This window comes from Eutrigla gurnardus, assembly GCF_963514095.1.
Source record: "Eutrigla gurnardus genome assembly, chromosome: 5".
Classification (NCBI taxonomy): domain Eukaryota; kingdom Metazoa; phylum Chordata; class Actinopteri; order Perciformes; family Triglidae; genus Eutrigla; species Eutrigla gurnardus.
Window position 1 is genome coordinate 29,569,689 of NC_139919.1, and position 14,852 is coordinate 29,584,540.

General features: G+C 45.9%; 1 protein-coding gene and 1 long non-coding RNA gene across 2 annotated transcripts; one reads left to right on the forward strand and one right to left on the reverse strand.

Moving 5' to 3' along the window:
• Positions 1-3,651: 3,651 nt before the first annotated feature.
• On the reverse strand, positions 3,652-6,232 carry LOC311013600. Its single transcript, XR_014597169.1, has 3 exons — positions 6,100-6,232; positions 5,902-5,954; positions 3,652-4,157 (listed from the first exon to the last, which is right to left on the reverse strand). It is a non-coding gene; the product is annotated as an uncharacterized lncRNA (long non-coding RNA).
• Positions 6,233-7,991: 1,759 nt separating this feature from the next.
• On the forward strand, positions 7,992-13,784 carry slitrk4 (SLIT and NTRK-like family, member 4). The gene is made up of 2 exons (XM_084009791.1): positions 7,992-8,117; positions 8,918-13,784. Exon 2 carries the CDS (start codon positions 8,960-8,962, stop codon positions 11,546-11,548), a length of 2,589 nt encoding a protein of 862 aa, XP_083865917.1. The 5' UTR covers positions 7,992-8,117; positions 8,918-8,959; the 3' UTR covers positions 11,549-13,784.
• The last annotated feature ends 1,068 nt before the right edge of the window (positions 13,785-14,852 follow it).

Sequence of the window (14,852 nt, forward strand, 5' to 3'; positions counted from 1 at the left end):
TCGCTTTCCAAGAAAAAACAAACACATAATTGACATTTGATGAGGCCATTAAATGTACAAATCATGTATCATCACATGTGAAACATTTGATCAGTTCACATATATTGCGTCTCGAAATCTTCTAGGTGAGGCGGTGCATTCCAGTGATGATGAGCGGCGTTGTTAGGCGTAATGACTCGAGTATCAAAGGAGGCGTCTGATACTCGAGTCATTACGCCTAACAACGCCTCGGAGCTGTTGTCATATCTCCGTAAGCATCTCGGGGGTTATAGACAGGCACTTGTCTGTCTCTCCGTCTCACTGCGCTTCCACGGATCCTGTTGAAGAGCTGCTGCATTTAAACACAGAATGTTCTTCGTAATGACACCAGGCCAGATTTTTGATCTTCCTTATGGATTGCATAATGTTCCCATAATGTTGTTGTCAAGGTTACAACAGGAGAATATGCTGTCCACATAAAAGCTTAGAAGAGTCCTGTTTACCGGTCGATACATATGGATGTAGTATATTAGAGAGCGGTTTATGAAGCATGAGATGAGAGTTTTTTGTTCTTTTCCCTGACAGGGTTAATTAAGAACACAGCTATGGTATTGACCACCGTAAATAGAGGATAATGCTGCGGGCTCAACAAGTATGAACAAGTGTTCAGGAAGAGGGAAGCTGGACAGCCGGTCCTGTATTGTTTCCGTATAATCTTCCACTTTTAACTGTTTGTATTCCGTAAAAGGAAAACTCAAATGTCTGTCTTTTGCGTTGTATGTTTGTGCAGACCAATGATACATTTAAACATCGATGTTTCTGAGCCAACATACTCACGGTTCATATCGGCCTTCTATTCCGATCGCAGAAACACGCGATGTTGTGAAACGCATGGCTGGTTTTAAGGCGACTAAACTACCTGGTTTGAAAGAAAACCATGGTTTGTGTTCAAATATTACCATCACAACGCAACGTTCCTGGCATTTTTTTAACGTAAAGTTTCGTAAGAAGGTTATGAAACAAACGTAAATGAAAAGTTTTAGTTTCACATGGGGGTCAAACTTGTTAGACCCATTAGACCTGCCCGTGGTGGACTTTCTGGCTCGTGGTACTTTTAATAACGATGTCTTCTGTTCTACTACGTCGGTGCTCTGACTGAATGCGCTTTACGGAAAAATGCCCAAATTCGTTCTGGGCATCTGGAATGTAAGATGCTGCGATTTTTAAGAAACCCTCCAAGTGCAGATGGTATCAGAATACATTTTTGCTGACTAGTCACACACAGCCGAGGGTGCTGATTTGCAGACTTTCCCAAACAAGGCCCTTAACCAGACGGTGACCCACTATCAGAGTACATGGGCCCGTGTGTGTTCATGTGGGCCTGGATGAGTGTTGGCTGAGTCCATCAGGACCAGAGAGGCGCATCTGAGCCCAATTAACCTCTGTCTATATCTTTGTGTGTCTCGGTGGGTGCAGGAGATGAGCTCTGGACTGAACCATGACAGGCTCTCATGGGGAGTCCTGCATCCTGGAAAGGACACGCACAACTGAGTCGATCCTTAAAGGGGCCGATTGTTTGGTGCTTATTTAAAGATGATTTTTTGCAATTGCCAAGACACAAGACCTGCACCCAGAATGCACCTGTGAAAACACCTTTGGGAGTTTTTAAAACTCCCAACCTTCATTCCGTTTTCTATCTAAGTACTAAATGCACACAACAGGAAGACATAGCCCCCCCTCCTTCCTCTTCTTATATGGATGGATGGATGGATGATCTTTTTAGCCACTGCCAGACCTATTTATTGCAACTAACTTATTTGTTTTACTTGTGCATATCTGTCTGTATATACTGTAGCCTAGTATGTTGTGTCTATTGTTGTATGGTATGTGATCCTGTCTGCAACCAAATTGCCTATTTGGGACAAAGAAATAAACTGAACTGAACTGAACCTGTAACCAGGTGAAAACCTCTCTGGTTATGAAAAGTGAGATCCGGCTTGCAATGAAATCTTTTATCACCATCTCAGCATCGTTCAGAGTTTAAAATGGTCTAATCGTGGCGATGTTGCACACTCCCAGATCTGCAGTCTGAAGCCCGTAATCTCAGTTTGCTGTATTGTGTTTGCAGTATACAGTCATTCATGTCATCTTCAGTTAAAGTCATCGTGTCTGATACTCTGTTAGAGTAGTAGAGTTGAGAATAAACCCATCGCGTTGAGAAATAATCCATTCACATTTGTGTTCATATTGTATATTTACAGCAAATACTCCAAATGGAAACACCGGAGACTCCAGATGATGTTTTTTACTCAGCGAATCAGTCGGCAAAATACCATTTACAGAGGAGTTGATATGGTTTTGAATGAAGAAATGTATGATATCTAGTATTTTTTCTCTGTGGGACACCAAACTGTCCCCGTGCCTCTGCGTTTGCATATTTTCCACAAACTCCATCCTCCTCAGCTGTTTGCAGTAAACGGGCTCGATCCACCGCTCGCTGCTAAATAAATAACGAGCTATCAAACGTTGCCGATTCACATGAAGCTAACCGCCGTCGCAGGCATCCGTAACGCTGATAACATGCAGCCACTGCTGGATTTTACACCCAGAATAAGTGTTTAACTCTACGGCGATGGTCAGCCTGCGGTTTTGGGCACTGACCTGGTTTTTCTGTGGCCATAAATCTGACACTGATTTGTCTCAGCAGTCGTATCAGTATTCATGCATCTTCCACCACAGCCACAGGTGGTCTAAACCATGTGACCCCTGCCTTCCATGTTTCTGATAAAAAGATTTCATGTTTCATGTGCTCGCGAGCTGCAGTGTGTCGTCGTCTTTTTGTGGATTGTTCATTTTGAATATCATTTTCAGGTAAATGGGTCAAACCATCCAGGAAAAAGGGTCCGCCCCTAGAAATGATGCATTTGCAACGATATTAAACACACAAGGAATCTGGCAGACAAAACACTTTTCTTCCAAACCGTAATTGGAAAATCCAAAGAGCAGAACATGGATGTGGTCTCCAGGAGAAAAGGGTTCAGGCTTTGATTTGTGTTGATCACATTTATCTCGTGACTCCTCAGTGTTGGAACGTGCTTCTCTGTTGCTCTTCAATCTGATTTCATATATAAAATAGTAACAATGTGTAATGTCAGTAAACATTATTCATGCTACAAATGAAACAGTGGATCACGGCACTCTGGGGCTGGAAATCTGTACCCTGCAGCTGAAAGTAGTCCGAACACATGCACTTAACTCCAGCTGAGCAACGTTTCGCCCCCTGTAATAGGAAAGCAGGTCTACCCTGCTAGGTCCTGGTCCTGGTCCTCCTGTGCCGCCCTTAACGTCCCGATGCCTCCGTAGTCCAAGCCTCACCTCACGTTAGATTTACAGCTCGGAGCTGTAAAATCTGAGCGCTGTTAACACTACATCACGCTCAGCTCCAGTTTTACTGCTTACATAAGACCTTTAGAAGCCGCAGACCAGGACTCAGTGAAGGACTGCAGGCCTCTTTTCACCGGCTCGTCATGTGATACGTCTTGTGTTGAGACGAGGAGACTGGGGATGCCGTTTACCCAGCATGCTCCTCGTGTATTGCACTTCATCACGGTGAAGGATTTTACCTAAAAACACGTCATGAAGTACTTTGTTTTATTTGTTCATGTCTCTTGCCAGATGGGGGCGACACATCAAACACATGACAAGAGAAAAGCAACACTTCCCAGCATTCACTGTAGCTGCAAAACAAACAAAGGGTGCAACACATGAATCCCTTTTTTTTAAACACATAAGAATGTGTTTTTTTTAATCCAACAAATGGGATTAGAGCACATGAGATTGAAGTTTTTTTTGTTTTTTTTTCCTCCGAGTGTTTGGACACAGGAAGCAGTGTCTCGGCCACATGGCCTCGACTACCAACCGACAGCTGAGACGGAAGCGGAGGCTTTGCCAACTGTCTGGCTCATTCTCCTCGTAGGCCTGCTTCCCTCAAGCCGACTCCCAGCCAGCGCAGGAACCCGTCCAAGGCTGTCACATATCAGCACACGCTCACGTATTAATCCACCGCCGAGGACGAGGAGGAGGAGGAGCGGCTTCGTCCGCTGCTCCCAGGTCAGCCAGGCGACCACACCCCAGTTATTCTCTTCCATAAATCCTCCAGGATCAACTCTATGACAATGCTGATGGATGAGAAATAGTCGAGGATGAAAACATGATAACTGGCCCTTTGAAGAGTCTTAAATTACACAGCTGGCTTTTGTCTGAGTGTGTGTGTGTGTGTGTGTGTGTGTGGGGGGGAGGGGGGGGGTCGTATCAAAGGGAAGACAAAATAACCATAAATACATATTCACACTTCACCACTCACCCCTTAATGTGTAAACCCTTTTTGTGCGCTGGCATAATGTGTTTGTCAAAGCGGGAAATTACTAAGAGTTTCACATTAAAGTTGATATATTTCCTTCAATAATGAGCTCTGAGAACACAAATATCACCTTTTTCATGGGAGACAATCAAAGGAATCACATTAAACGCCGAGTCGTGCGGCTTCAGTCAGAGTCGATACAATAGAGCGGTTCTGTAGCGATGAACATTATCTAATTGGGAAAAACTATATTGCATAATAAATACATGCATATGCGCTATAATCTGCTTATTGCACTGCAAAAGTATAGTTATGAGCAAACAAACAACAACACAAAAGTAATCACACTTTGCAAAGAAGAATGACTTATGAGGTCAACTTTTTATAGGCCAGGTGTATTATATTTCCCATAGTTGTAATATAAAATGATCAAGTAATGATAATTTATAATTCATTATAGTCATAAATTAATATGTATATATTAATGTGTACTTCCAATCATAGTTCTGCTTGATGGCTCCAGAAAAAAACAAGATCTTGACTTTTTATAGATAAAACTATATTGTTTTATTTTATTTTTTTATTAACTACGCCATCAAGCATCAGACAGCATCATAACACCTGTCCATTAAATTTGTTGACTGTCCTTTGACTGTCTGTTGACTGTGTTGACTGTCTGTTGACCGTCTGTTGACTGTTCCTTGACTGTCAGTTGACTGTCCGTTGACTGTTAGTTGACTGCCTGTTGACTGTCCATTGACTGTGTTGACTGTCCGTTGACTGTCTGTTGACTGTCCATTGACCTCTGTTGACTGTCTGTTGACTGTCCGTTGACTGTCCGTTGACTGTCCATTGACTGTGTTGACTGTCTGTTGACTGTCTGTTGACTGTCCATTGACTGTTGACTGTCTTTTGACTGTCTGTTGACTGTCCGTTGACTGTCTGTTGAGTGTCTGTTGACTGTCCGTTGACTGTCCGTTGACTGTCTGTTGACTGTCTGTTGACTGTCTGTTGACTGTCCATTGACTGTTATTGACTGTTGACTGTCTGTTGACTGTCCATTGACTGTGTTGACTGTCCGTTGACTGCCTGTTGACTGTCTGTTGACTGTCTGTTGACTGTCCGTTGACTGTCTGTTGACTGTCCATTGACTGTCTGTTGACTGTCTGTTGACTGTTCGTTGACTGTTATTGACTGTTGACTGTCAGAATACTGTCTGTTAACTGTGTTGACTGTCTGTTGACTGTCCATTGACTGTCAGTTGACTGTCTGTTAACTGTGTTGACTGTCTGTTGACTGTCTGTTGACTGTCCGTTGACTGTTATTGACTGTTGACGGTCTGTGTATTGATGTTGGTACAGTGGAGAACCCGGAGGCTTCGACTCAAATTAAGAGGATTCCGAATGTAAACGGTTGCTTAGATCGGTAGTTAAATATTTATGTTTCCTAAATCAAAAAGTAACAGACTTTTATAAAAGATACACATGTTGTACCAAACGCTCCCATATTTTAGTTGCGATAAACAGAAATGCATTCTAATGATAAATAGACGTCCTCCATACTTCCCATCATCCCTTTCTGTTTTGTGATTGGTGGCCGTCACTCAGCTCGTCACCTGTTGCAAGAGGAAACCAGGAGGTGAGGCTTTGTTTCAGGGGCCGACTCCCTTCTCCTCCCTTCTCCTCCCTTCTCCTCCCACCGGGGGGGAGGGGGTCAAGCTGCAGTGTGGAGCAGCTGCACCACGCTGCCACTAAACTCACCTCCTATGAATAATGAACGGAGAGAGATGGACACGGAGATACCGAGATACCGTAGAGCCGTCACGCATCAGGAGGAGCTTTAAACAGAGAATACTCCATTAGAAGCAGGAGTGTTGCTGCACCATGACCTCCTCCTCATCCTCTCTCCTCCTCCTCTCTCCTGTAAAACACAGAGGAAGAATGATGTGAACCGCATGAGCCTCTGATTGACTGATTTCCCTCCTCCTTTTTTCTCCCTCTGACTGCAGCACTCTTGAATATTAACCCCCTCTCCTCCTCCTCCTCCTCCTCCTCCTCCCTCTTCTATTTAAAATGCCGCTCACAAGGCGCGCTCCCGTGCCCGGTATCACACACACACACACACACACACACACACACACACACACACACACACACACACACAGCTCCAATCTGACCTCGTGGACGCGCTCAAATCGTGTCCCGCAGGACAACATCCAATGCGACGATTTGACAGGTTCTTTTTCTTTTTAATAATTCCCCAAAACCACGTGATCATTAGAATTAAAGTGTCAGATATCCAGATATGAAAGCGCGCGCTCAAAATAGCGGATCTGTTTCAAGGTCTGAAGTTCTGTTCGGTCTATGTGAGACACCCCCTTCTCTCTCTCCTCTCTCTCTCTCTCTCTCTCTCTCTCTCTCTCTCTCTCTCTCTCTCTCTCTCCTCCCTCTCTCTCTCTCTCCTCATCTCTGCATTCTCCTCCTCCAGTCTGTGTGGGAAGCTCGGTGAATGCGGCTGCAGAAGGAGCCGGCACACTTACGCGCCTGACACGGATACCGTTCTGGAGGAAACACAAGCTCTCTCTCCCTCTCCCTCTCTCTCTCTCCGTGACTCCCTCCTTCTCCTGGATATTTTCTGGGTTTTGAAATCTCAGAGTACAATAAGTTTATTTCGGTGACACCGATGGAAGCGCGGAGTTTGCACCGCTGCGGACTAAAAGGCTGAAGAAGAACTGCATTATTCATCTTTACGCACCGGCTTCTCGTCCGGACTCTTGTTTCTGGCTTCTCCACTTCTTCTTTTTTTGGCGTCCGGGAGAGGAAGCTTCCATATCTTCTTTTTTTTTTGCATCCTCCCCGTTGGATGGAGACTAAAATAAGCATCTCTTCTGTCGAATAATAAACTGCTCGCCGAGGAGAGAGAACAGTTTCGCACGGAGGTCCGAGCAAAAAAACAAAAAGAATAACTGGATTTACGCCGCCTCGATGGGAAACTAACACACTGACACATGGAACCTGATGGGAGCGTTTCGGCCGCTGTCGCCGTCTGAAGCGTCGCCGCTGTGCGCAACTTCACCCGAAACAACCGAGTGTTTATTCACCGGGTCGCTGGAGGATCCGAGCTGAAGCCAGACGCACAGTTTGCCATCCTCTCTCCCTCCCTCTCTCATTTCTCCTCTCCTCTCCTCATTCTTCACTTCTCCTCCTTAAAAAATGCTCCAAGAATGATAGACTTATTTTACCGCATCACCGACCGCCGTGCGCCTTTTTTCACGCCTTGGAGTCGCCGGACTCGCTGTCAAGATCTCTAAAAAAAAAGCTGCCTGCACCACCCCCCCCCCCCTCTCTCTCTCTCTAAATCTTTTCCCTTTCTCTCTCTCCCTCCTGCAACCAAATGAACGCTCTCCCATGGAGGTAGTACAACCACCTTGGGGACCGAACGACCAGAGGGGTGATTTTTCCAAGCAAGAGGAGCCCGTCAGCAAGAGACGCATCGGGTGAAATTGGAGCTTTCCTCCCCCCCTCCCTCCTCCTCCTCCTCCACCTCCTCCTCCTCCTACTCTCTCCATCTCCACCGCACCCCCGCCAGTTTTGCTTGGCTCGGCTTGATATACAGTAGCCTACATGGGGATATAAGGGGGGGCTGGGAGAAAAGCCTTGTTGCGCCCCTTCTAACTGTGTGCTTGCTGCTGGTCTGGACTGTCCGTCTCCATCCATGTCTCACCAACGCTGCCCCGTGTCTCCAGAGGGAGCCGCGTTCTTTGCCTCCTCAGCTTTGGGTAAGTCCCAATTCATTGTTCTTATTTGTGGTGGAGAGAGGAGGACGAGAAAAAGATGCTTCTGTGTGATTAATGCGCGTCGATCAAACCCTCTGGATATGTCAGCGATGGGCACAGTCCCAATTCTCTCTCCCCCCCAGTTGCTTTCCTAAATAACCCCAATGTGCTGCTTAGTGGTGGTGGTTGCGGCGGCTGCTGGCTTCAAATGAGACCCCCATGAAAAAGAGACAGACAGAGATGGAGAGAGGGAGGGAGGGAGAGAGAGAGCTGCAGCCGTTTGACTTTGATTATGTGGATTATGCTGAGAGGTGAAGAACACTCGTCGTGCTGCTTGTCTTAGACGAGGCTTTCTTCACGCTTTGACCGTCAGAAGAAGAATTAAATAATAATAATAAAAAAACGCATCGCCGTGCAGCAGTTGAGTGATTTCCAGAGAGTGTGTGTGTTACTTTTTCCTGCAGTGCCGAACAGTCTGCATCAAACGCGTGTGTGTTGTCCAGTGATTAGTGAGAATCATTGTGTCGGAGCCAGAAGCGACTCGCTGCAATGATTCCGATTAAAAAAAGTGCAATGATTAGAAATGTGCTTTCCATTTACATTCATATGATCCCTAATGAGCCTTTCACCTTTTAATACGTTAGAAGAGGATTACATATGGCAATTTCAGTGTTTTTATAATTATGCATTTTGATGGATGCTTTCTGCTTGTGTGTGTGTGTGTGTGTCTGGGCTTGTTCGCTCATGTGGATGCCTGTATGTGTGTATGTGCATGCACCTGTCCGTTTTCTCTCTCTCCAAAGGTTACTAAATGGTTTTCTGGGGGAGGATTTCTAACCGGCGAGATGCTGCTCGTACTCCTGCTGGCGGTCTTTTCTTCCTCCATCTCCGGCTCCCTCTCCTCCTCCTCCCTCTCCTCCCCCTCCACGTCGGACGGACCGCAGATGGCGGACCCGTCCGCCTCGGACCTGATGGCCGAGACCTGCAGCGCCTGCTCCTGCATGTCTGTGGAGAACGTGCTGTACGCCAACTGCGAGAAGATCACCGTCTACAGGCCCACGCAGCTCATCCCGCCGGCCTCGTCCCTCTACCACCTGAATTTCCAGAACAACTTCTTAATCATCCTCTACCCGAACTCATTTCTCAACTTCTCCCACGCCGTGTCGCTGCAGCTGGGGAACAATAAGCTGCAGAACATCGAGGGCGGAGCGTTCATGGGGATGAGCGCGTTGAAGCAGCTGCACCTGAACAATAACGAGCTGAAGGTGCTGCGGGCGGACACTTTCCAAGGGATCGAGAACTTGGAATACCTTCAGGCCGACTACAACCTGATCAAATACATTGAAAAGGGAGCGTTTAACAAACTGCACAGGCTAAAAGTGCTCATCCTGAACGACAATCTCATACAGTTGCTTCCTGACAACATATTTCGCTTTGCCTCGCTCACACACCTGGATATAAGGGGGAACAGGATCCAGAAGCTTCCCTATTTGGGGGTTTTGGAGCATATTGGGCGCATTGTAGAGCTGCAGCTGGACGACAATCCCTGGAACTGTACCTGTGATTTAGCGCCTCTCAAGGCATGGCTAGAAAACATGCCCTATAACATTTTTATCGGTGAGGCCATATGCGAAACGCCGAGTGACTTGTATGGACGGCTCCTGAAGGAAACCAACAAACAGGAGCTCTGTCCCATGGGGACGGGAAGTGACTTTGACGTCAGGATGCCGCCGCCCGATAACGGACAGTCGCCCTCCAAAATGTCCCCGACCACTTTGGCTCCCGTAGCCACAAAAGCGCCAAAAACGACTGACTCATCAAAAATGTACGGCAACGGTATCGTGGCCGGTTTACCCCCTTTTGGAAGAAATAGCCAGATTGTTTCCTTTCAGACGCGAACCCCTCCTTTGTTGTGTCCACAGCCCTGCAGCTGTAAAGCCCACCCCTCTGACTTTGGCATCAGCGTCAGCTGTCAAGAGAGGAATGTTAAACATTTAGCTGATCTCATTCCCAAACCCGCAAGCGCCAAGAAGCTTCACCTTAGTGGAAATTACATTTCTGATATAAGCCCGTCTGATTTCCAAGGGTTCGAGGGCTTAGATTTGCTACATCTGGGCAGCAATCAAATAGTCACGGTCCAGAAAGGTGTGTTTTCTAACCTCACTAATCTGAGGAGACTGTATTTGAATGGAAACCAGCTGGAGCAGTTACATCCGGAGATGTTTTTGGGCCTCACAAACTTACAGTACCTATATTTGGAATACAATGCCATAAAAGAAATCTTAGCAGGCACGTTTGACTCTATGCCGAACCTCCAACTCTTGTATCTCAACAATAACGTCCTGCGGAGTCTCCCCGCCTACGTGTTCGCGGGCGTCTCTTTAGCCAGGCTGAATCTGAAAAACAACCACTTCATGACCCTGCCGGTGAGCGGTGTCTTGGACCAGCTGCGATCGTTGACCCAGATAGACCTGGAGGGGAACCCATGGGAGTGTTCCTGCGATCTTGTCGCCCTGAAACTCTGGCTGGAGAAGCTAAGTGATGGAGTGGCTGCCAAGGAGGTGAAATGCGCCTCCCCCGTGCAGTTCTCCAACATCGAGCTGCGCCTCTTGAAAAATGAGATTCTGTGTCCGAAGCTCGTGCCGAGACCGCCGTTCATCCTCACCAGCGCCACCCCTGTTTTGACCTCGGTGTCGCCCGCTGGAGTCGGCAAGGCGCCGCCGGGAGGGCCTGTGCCTCTCTCCATCATGATCCTCAGTATCCTCGTGGTGCTCATCCTCACTGTGTTCGTGGCCTTCTGCCTTTTAGTCTTTGTCCTGAGGCGGAATAAAAAAGCGGTGGGCCGGCAGGAGGGGCTCGGCAATCAGGAGTGCGGCTCCATGTCGCTGCAGCTTCGCAGACACAGCCACAAGTCCGGAAAAAAGGGCTCGATCCCGGGAGATGACCTAGGGGGCGAGACGTTCATCCCCCAGACCATCGAGCACATCGGCAAGAGCCACACCTGCGGGATGGGGCGCTCCTCGGATATGGACGCCGGGTTCAAGTTTGCGGACTCGCAGCGGCAGAAGATCATCCTGCGGAACAGCGCCGACAAGGACAAGGACTCGCTCTCCACGCTGGAGCGCAACAAACGCCTCAGCACCATCGACGAGCTGGAGGAGTTCCTCCCCCACCGGGAGCCCAGCATGTTCATCCAGAACTTCCTCGACGGCAAAAGGGATTTCAACAGCATCGGCATGGGCGGCTACGAGATCCGCTACCCGGAGAAAACGCTGGATAAAAAAATGAAAAAGTCGTCGCTGATAGGCGGGAACCACAGCAAGATCGTGGTGGAGCAGAGGAAAAGTGAGTATTACGAGCTGAAAGCCAAGCTCCAAGGAACCCCCGATTACCTGCAGGTGCTGGAGGAGCAGACTGCACTGAGTAAAATGTAGGGACCGTTGTGTGTTAGTTTAGTGCATTGATCACACACACACACACACAAGGAAGTCAGACACACAGACAGGCAGACAGACAGCCAAACAAATCTGCCTTTCTCTGGTCTTTACCCCCCCTCTGGCCACACACACACACCATTCAACCTCCCAGCTTCCTGTCTTCATCTCTTTCTCTCTCTGCAGCCACACACACACACACACACACACTCCGACACCGTGAAAAAGTGCCTTCTGGAAATCCTTAATGACCAATGCAGACGGACAAAATGGCTCCACAATACAGAAGCTGTGACCAGATCCAGCGTGGATCTATTTCACAGGAAAAGACCTTTTGGATTATCCATGCCACTACCTGTATGAGTCCCACGTACACACGACAGGACACCCGAAAACCATACCAGACACTTTTTTTTTTTTGCTGCTATTGAGATGGGTACTTATCTTCTTGTTTAGTTCCACTTGTTCTTTTCCCCCTCCTCCTCCTCCTCCTCCTTTTAGTTTTTTCCCAACCAAATCAAAGGGGTCTTTAAAACTGTGCTTGAGAAAATACCTCGCCGTCTTTTACCCTCTTTTAGAGAAAAAGAGATCCAAAATCACCACTTATGGGATGGGTGTTTGTGACTCAATGGATGCTACTTTTTTTAATATTTGCGGGGGATCTGTTTTGTTCTTTGGGAGGGGGTTGGGGGGGTGCCCTCTGGAGTCGGCTGCAGACTTCGCCACCTTGTCTGGATTACACACCAGTAGCAGCACACCTTGCTCTTTGCAGGCCAAACGGCTCTGTTAAGGCGCTGCAAAACATTTTTTTCTTCTTTTTTTTTTTCCTTTGGGAGGGAAAAGGCGAGGGATGATTTCATGACTTGTTCTCTTTGTGTAAGGAGCCATGTTAAATATAGTGTCTTCTGAATGGAGTTGTGTTTCTCTTCAAAATTGCTACTTACAGTAACTGTATGTTTTGGGTGAAATCTAACGGCACACACACACACACATACACACACACACACACACTGTCAGAGGACATTGTTTCTGAAAACTCATAAAAACACAAGGATATATATATATAAAAAAACAAAAAAATGACAAAGCTGCTTGCCATGTAAGCGTAAACCTGGAATTTATTTTGTAAGTCTTACATTATTTGTATCTGTGGGACTGGTTTGTAAATTACAAGAAAGGACAAACATTGACACACACACACACACACACACACACACACACACACACACACACTGTAACAACAGAATAGCATCATCTTCAAGAGACTACAAAGCCAGAAATGTCAAACTATAATTCAGTCGGCGGGCCACCTCCCCTTGTCAGATCTCAATTCGTAGTAAAAAAGAATTTAACAACATAGTTAATTTATTTTTCTATGCAGGATTATTTAAAAGAGTTATTGGTATTATTTAAAAAAAAAGAAAAAAGGGAAAAAAATGAATATCACACAAAGAGGGGAAAGGACTTGACAGGATTGTTGCATCAGAGCTGATTCTAGGCCACCAGAAGTGACTGTCGTGAGTGTCGATTCAAGGGTTCTTGTTTCTCTGGGTTCCGGCGGAGAACCCGACCCCGCTGGAACGAGCGGTTGTGAAATGTGATCTGTGATGTTTCCTTTTCATTGTGTCGCACGACGAGCCCCGAGGCCTGATAGAAGTCTGTGACGTCTCAAAAGCAGTTTCCTTATTCTTATATCTCCCGCAGTATCTTGTAAAAGGTTTCTTATTAACATTATGCAACCAAAATAAATGTGCATTAAACTTGATATGGTTCCAGACGTGTCGCTGACGTTTTTTTGCGGGGGAAATGACTTGGCGACTAATTGACTGCTCTAAATTGTTTAGATCCAGGCAGAATCATATCATAAAAAACACAATTGTGCAATATTAGTAAAAAAAAACGTAAAAAAAAACGTAAAAAAAAAAAACCGCTCGGTCATGATGGCTTCAAAATATTTTTTGTTTAATTTATTTAGTTTGAGGTTATATTGTCAAGACAGGTTCTATTTCAAAATTCTTTTTATCAACTTAACTCTATCCGGTCCTTTATTTAAAAAGAAAAAAAAGTATTGTTACGTTGAACTTATGAGTGTTTATTGACATTACAATTGAATAGAATGTATCTTGGAAAGTATAATAAATACAATTTTCTATCAGTCATAAATCTCCTGTATATTGGTTAATTTTCTCTTGTATAATCATGTTGAAATCAAGGTATTAAAATCAGCACCTCTTTGCATTGTGTCCCACTATTTTCTTTTTAGCTTGTCAAGGCAGCTTTCCTTTAAACGAGAGAGAAACGAGAGAGATGCCACCATGGCAGCTCCTTTAAACCACACAATGACTTTCTCACACAACAGCTCGGATTGTGCAACTGTTGGAAAGGCTCCATCAAATCTTGTTCATGTACAAACACGGGCTGCCCTTCAAGCGTTATATGTTTGCTCAGTGTGTTCAGTTCACGGAAGCTGCTGCTTGTTACACTCAAGGCAACGAAAGCATTTTGTTGTTTGCCAACAAAATTTAGAAACGCTTCTCGGGTTGTTGGTGAACCTTCCACTAACTGTGCTCTTTGTTTAAAGCTAAAACATCTTAATTTTCATAGCTTGAAAACAATAGTTGGGTTTTTAATGGTTCAGATCTGCTTGTGGTGCTCTCAATCATGTCAGAAAGTCAGTAATACAACCAATTTCCATCTGTGTTAATGTAGCCTCATTCACATTTCCGTGTTGTTTCCACGTCCGAACCTCCCAAATGTTCCTCTTACTCTGTTTTAAACCGAAAGATCTTAATTCAAAATCAAACCAAACATTTGTTGCTTGAAGACATAATCTAAAAAATGTGTTTTTGTGGTTCAGACCTCTTTGTGGTGCTCTCAATCATGTCAGAAAGTCAGCAATATACATTTTCTCTGTCTTGCTTCCACGTCCAAACATCCCAGACTTGCTCTTATACCTTTGGAGGGGGGTTCGGCCTTATTGTCTAGCTGCAGGTGTCGTGTCTCCGTTTTTAGCCACCCATGCAACATTCATGCCTGTTCCATTTTAGGGTTAAAAATTCAGATTTCCTGTTTCTGTGTTAATCCAACCTATGAGGGCTTTTGGGAAACCAAGTAGCAGAAACTATGAGTCATCCAGACGCCAGAGAATTGTCCTCATTAATTATTAATAGCCTCGGCAGTTATGAACTAAAAAAAGGGATGTGGTGGTGGTGGGGGGGCTGTGAATGTGATACGTCCGCCAGCATCCGAACGCAGCCTCCTTCCCTCTGTCATGTTTCCCATCATAGTGCTCCATAAAAAAGAA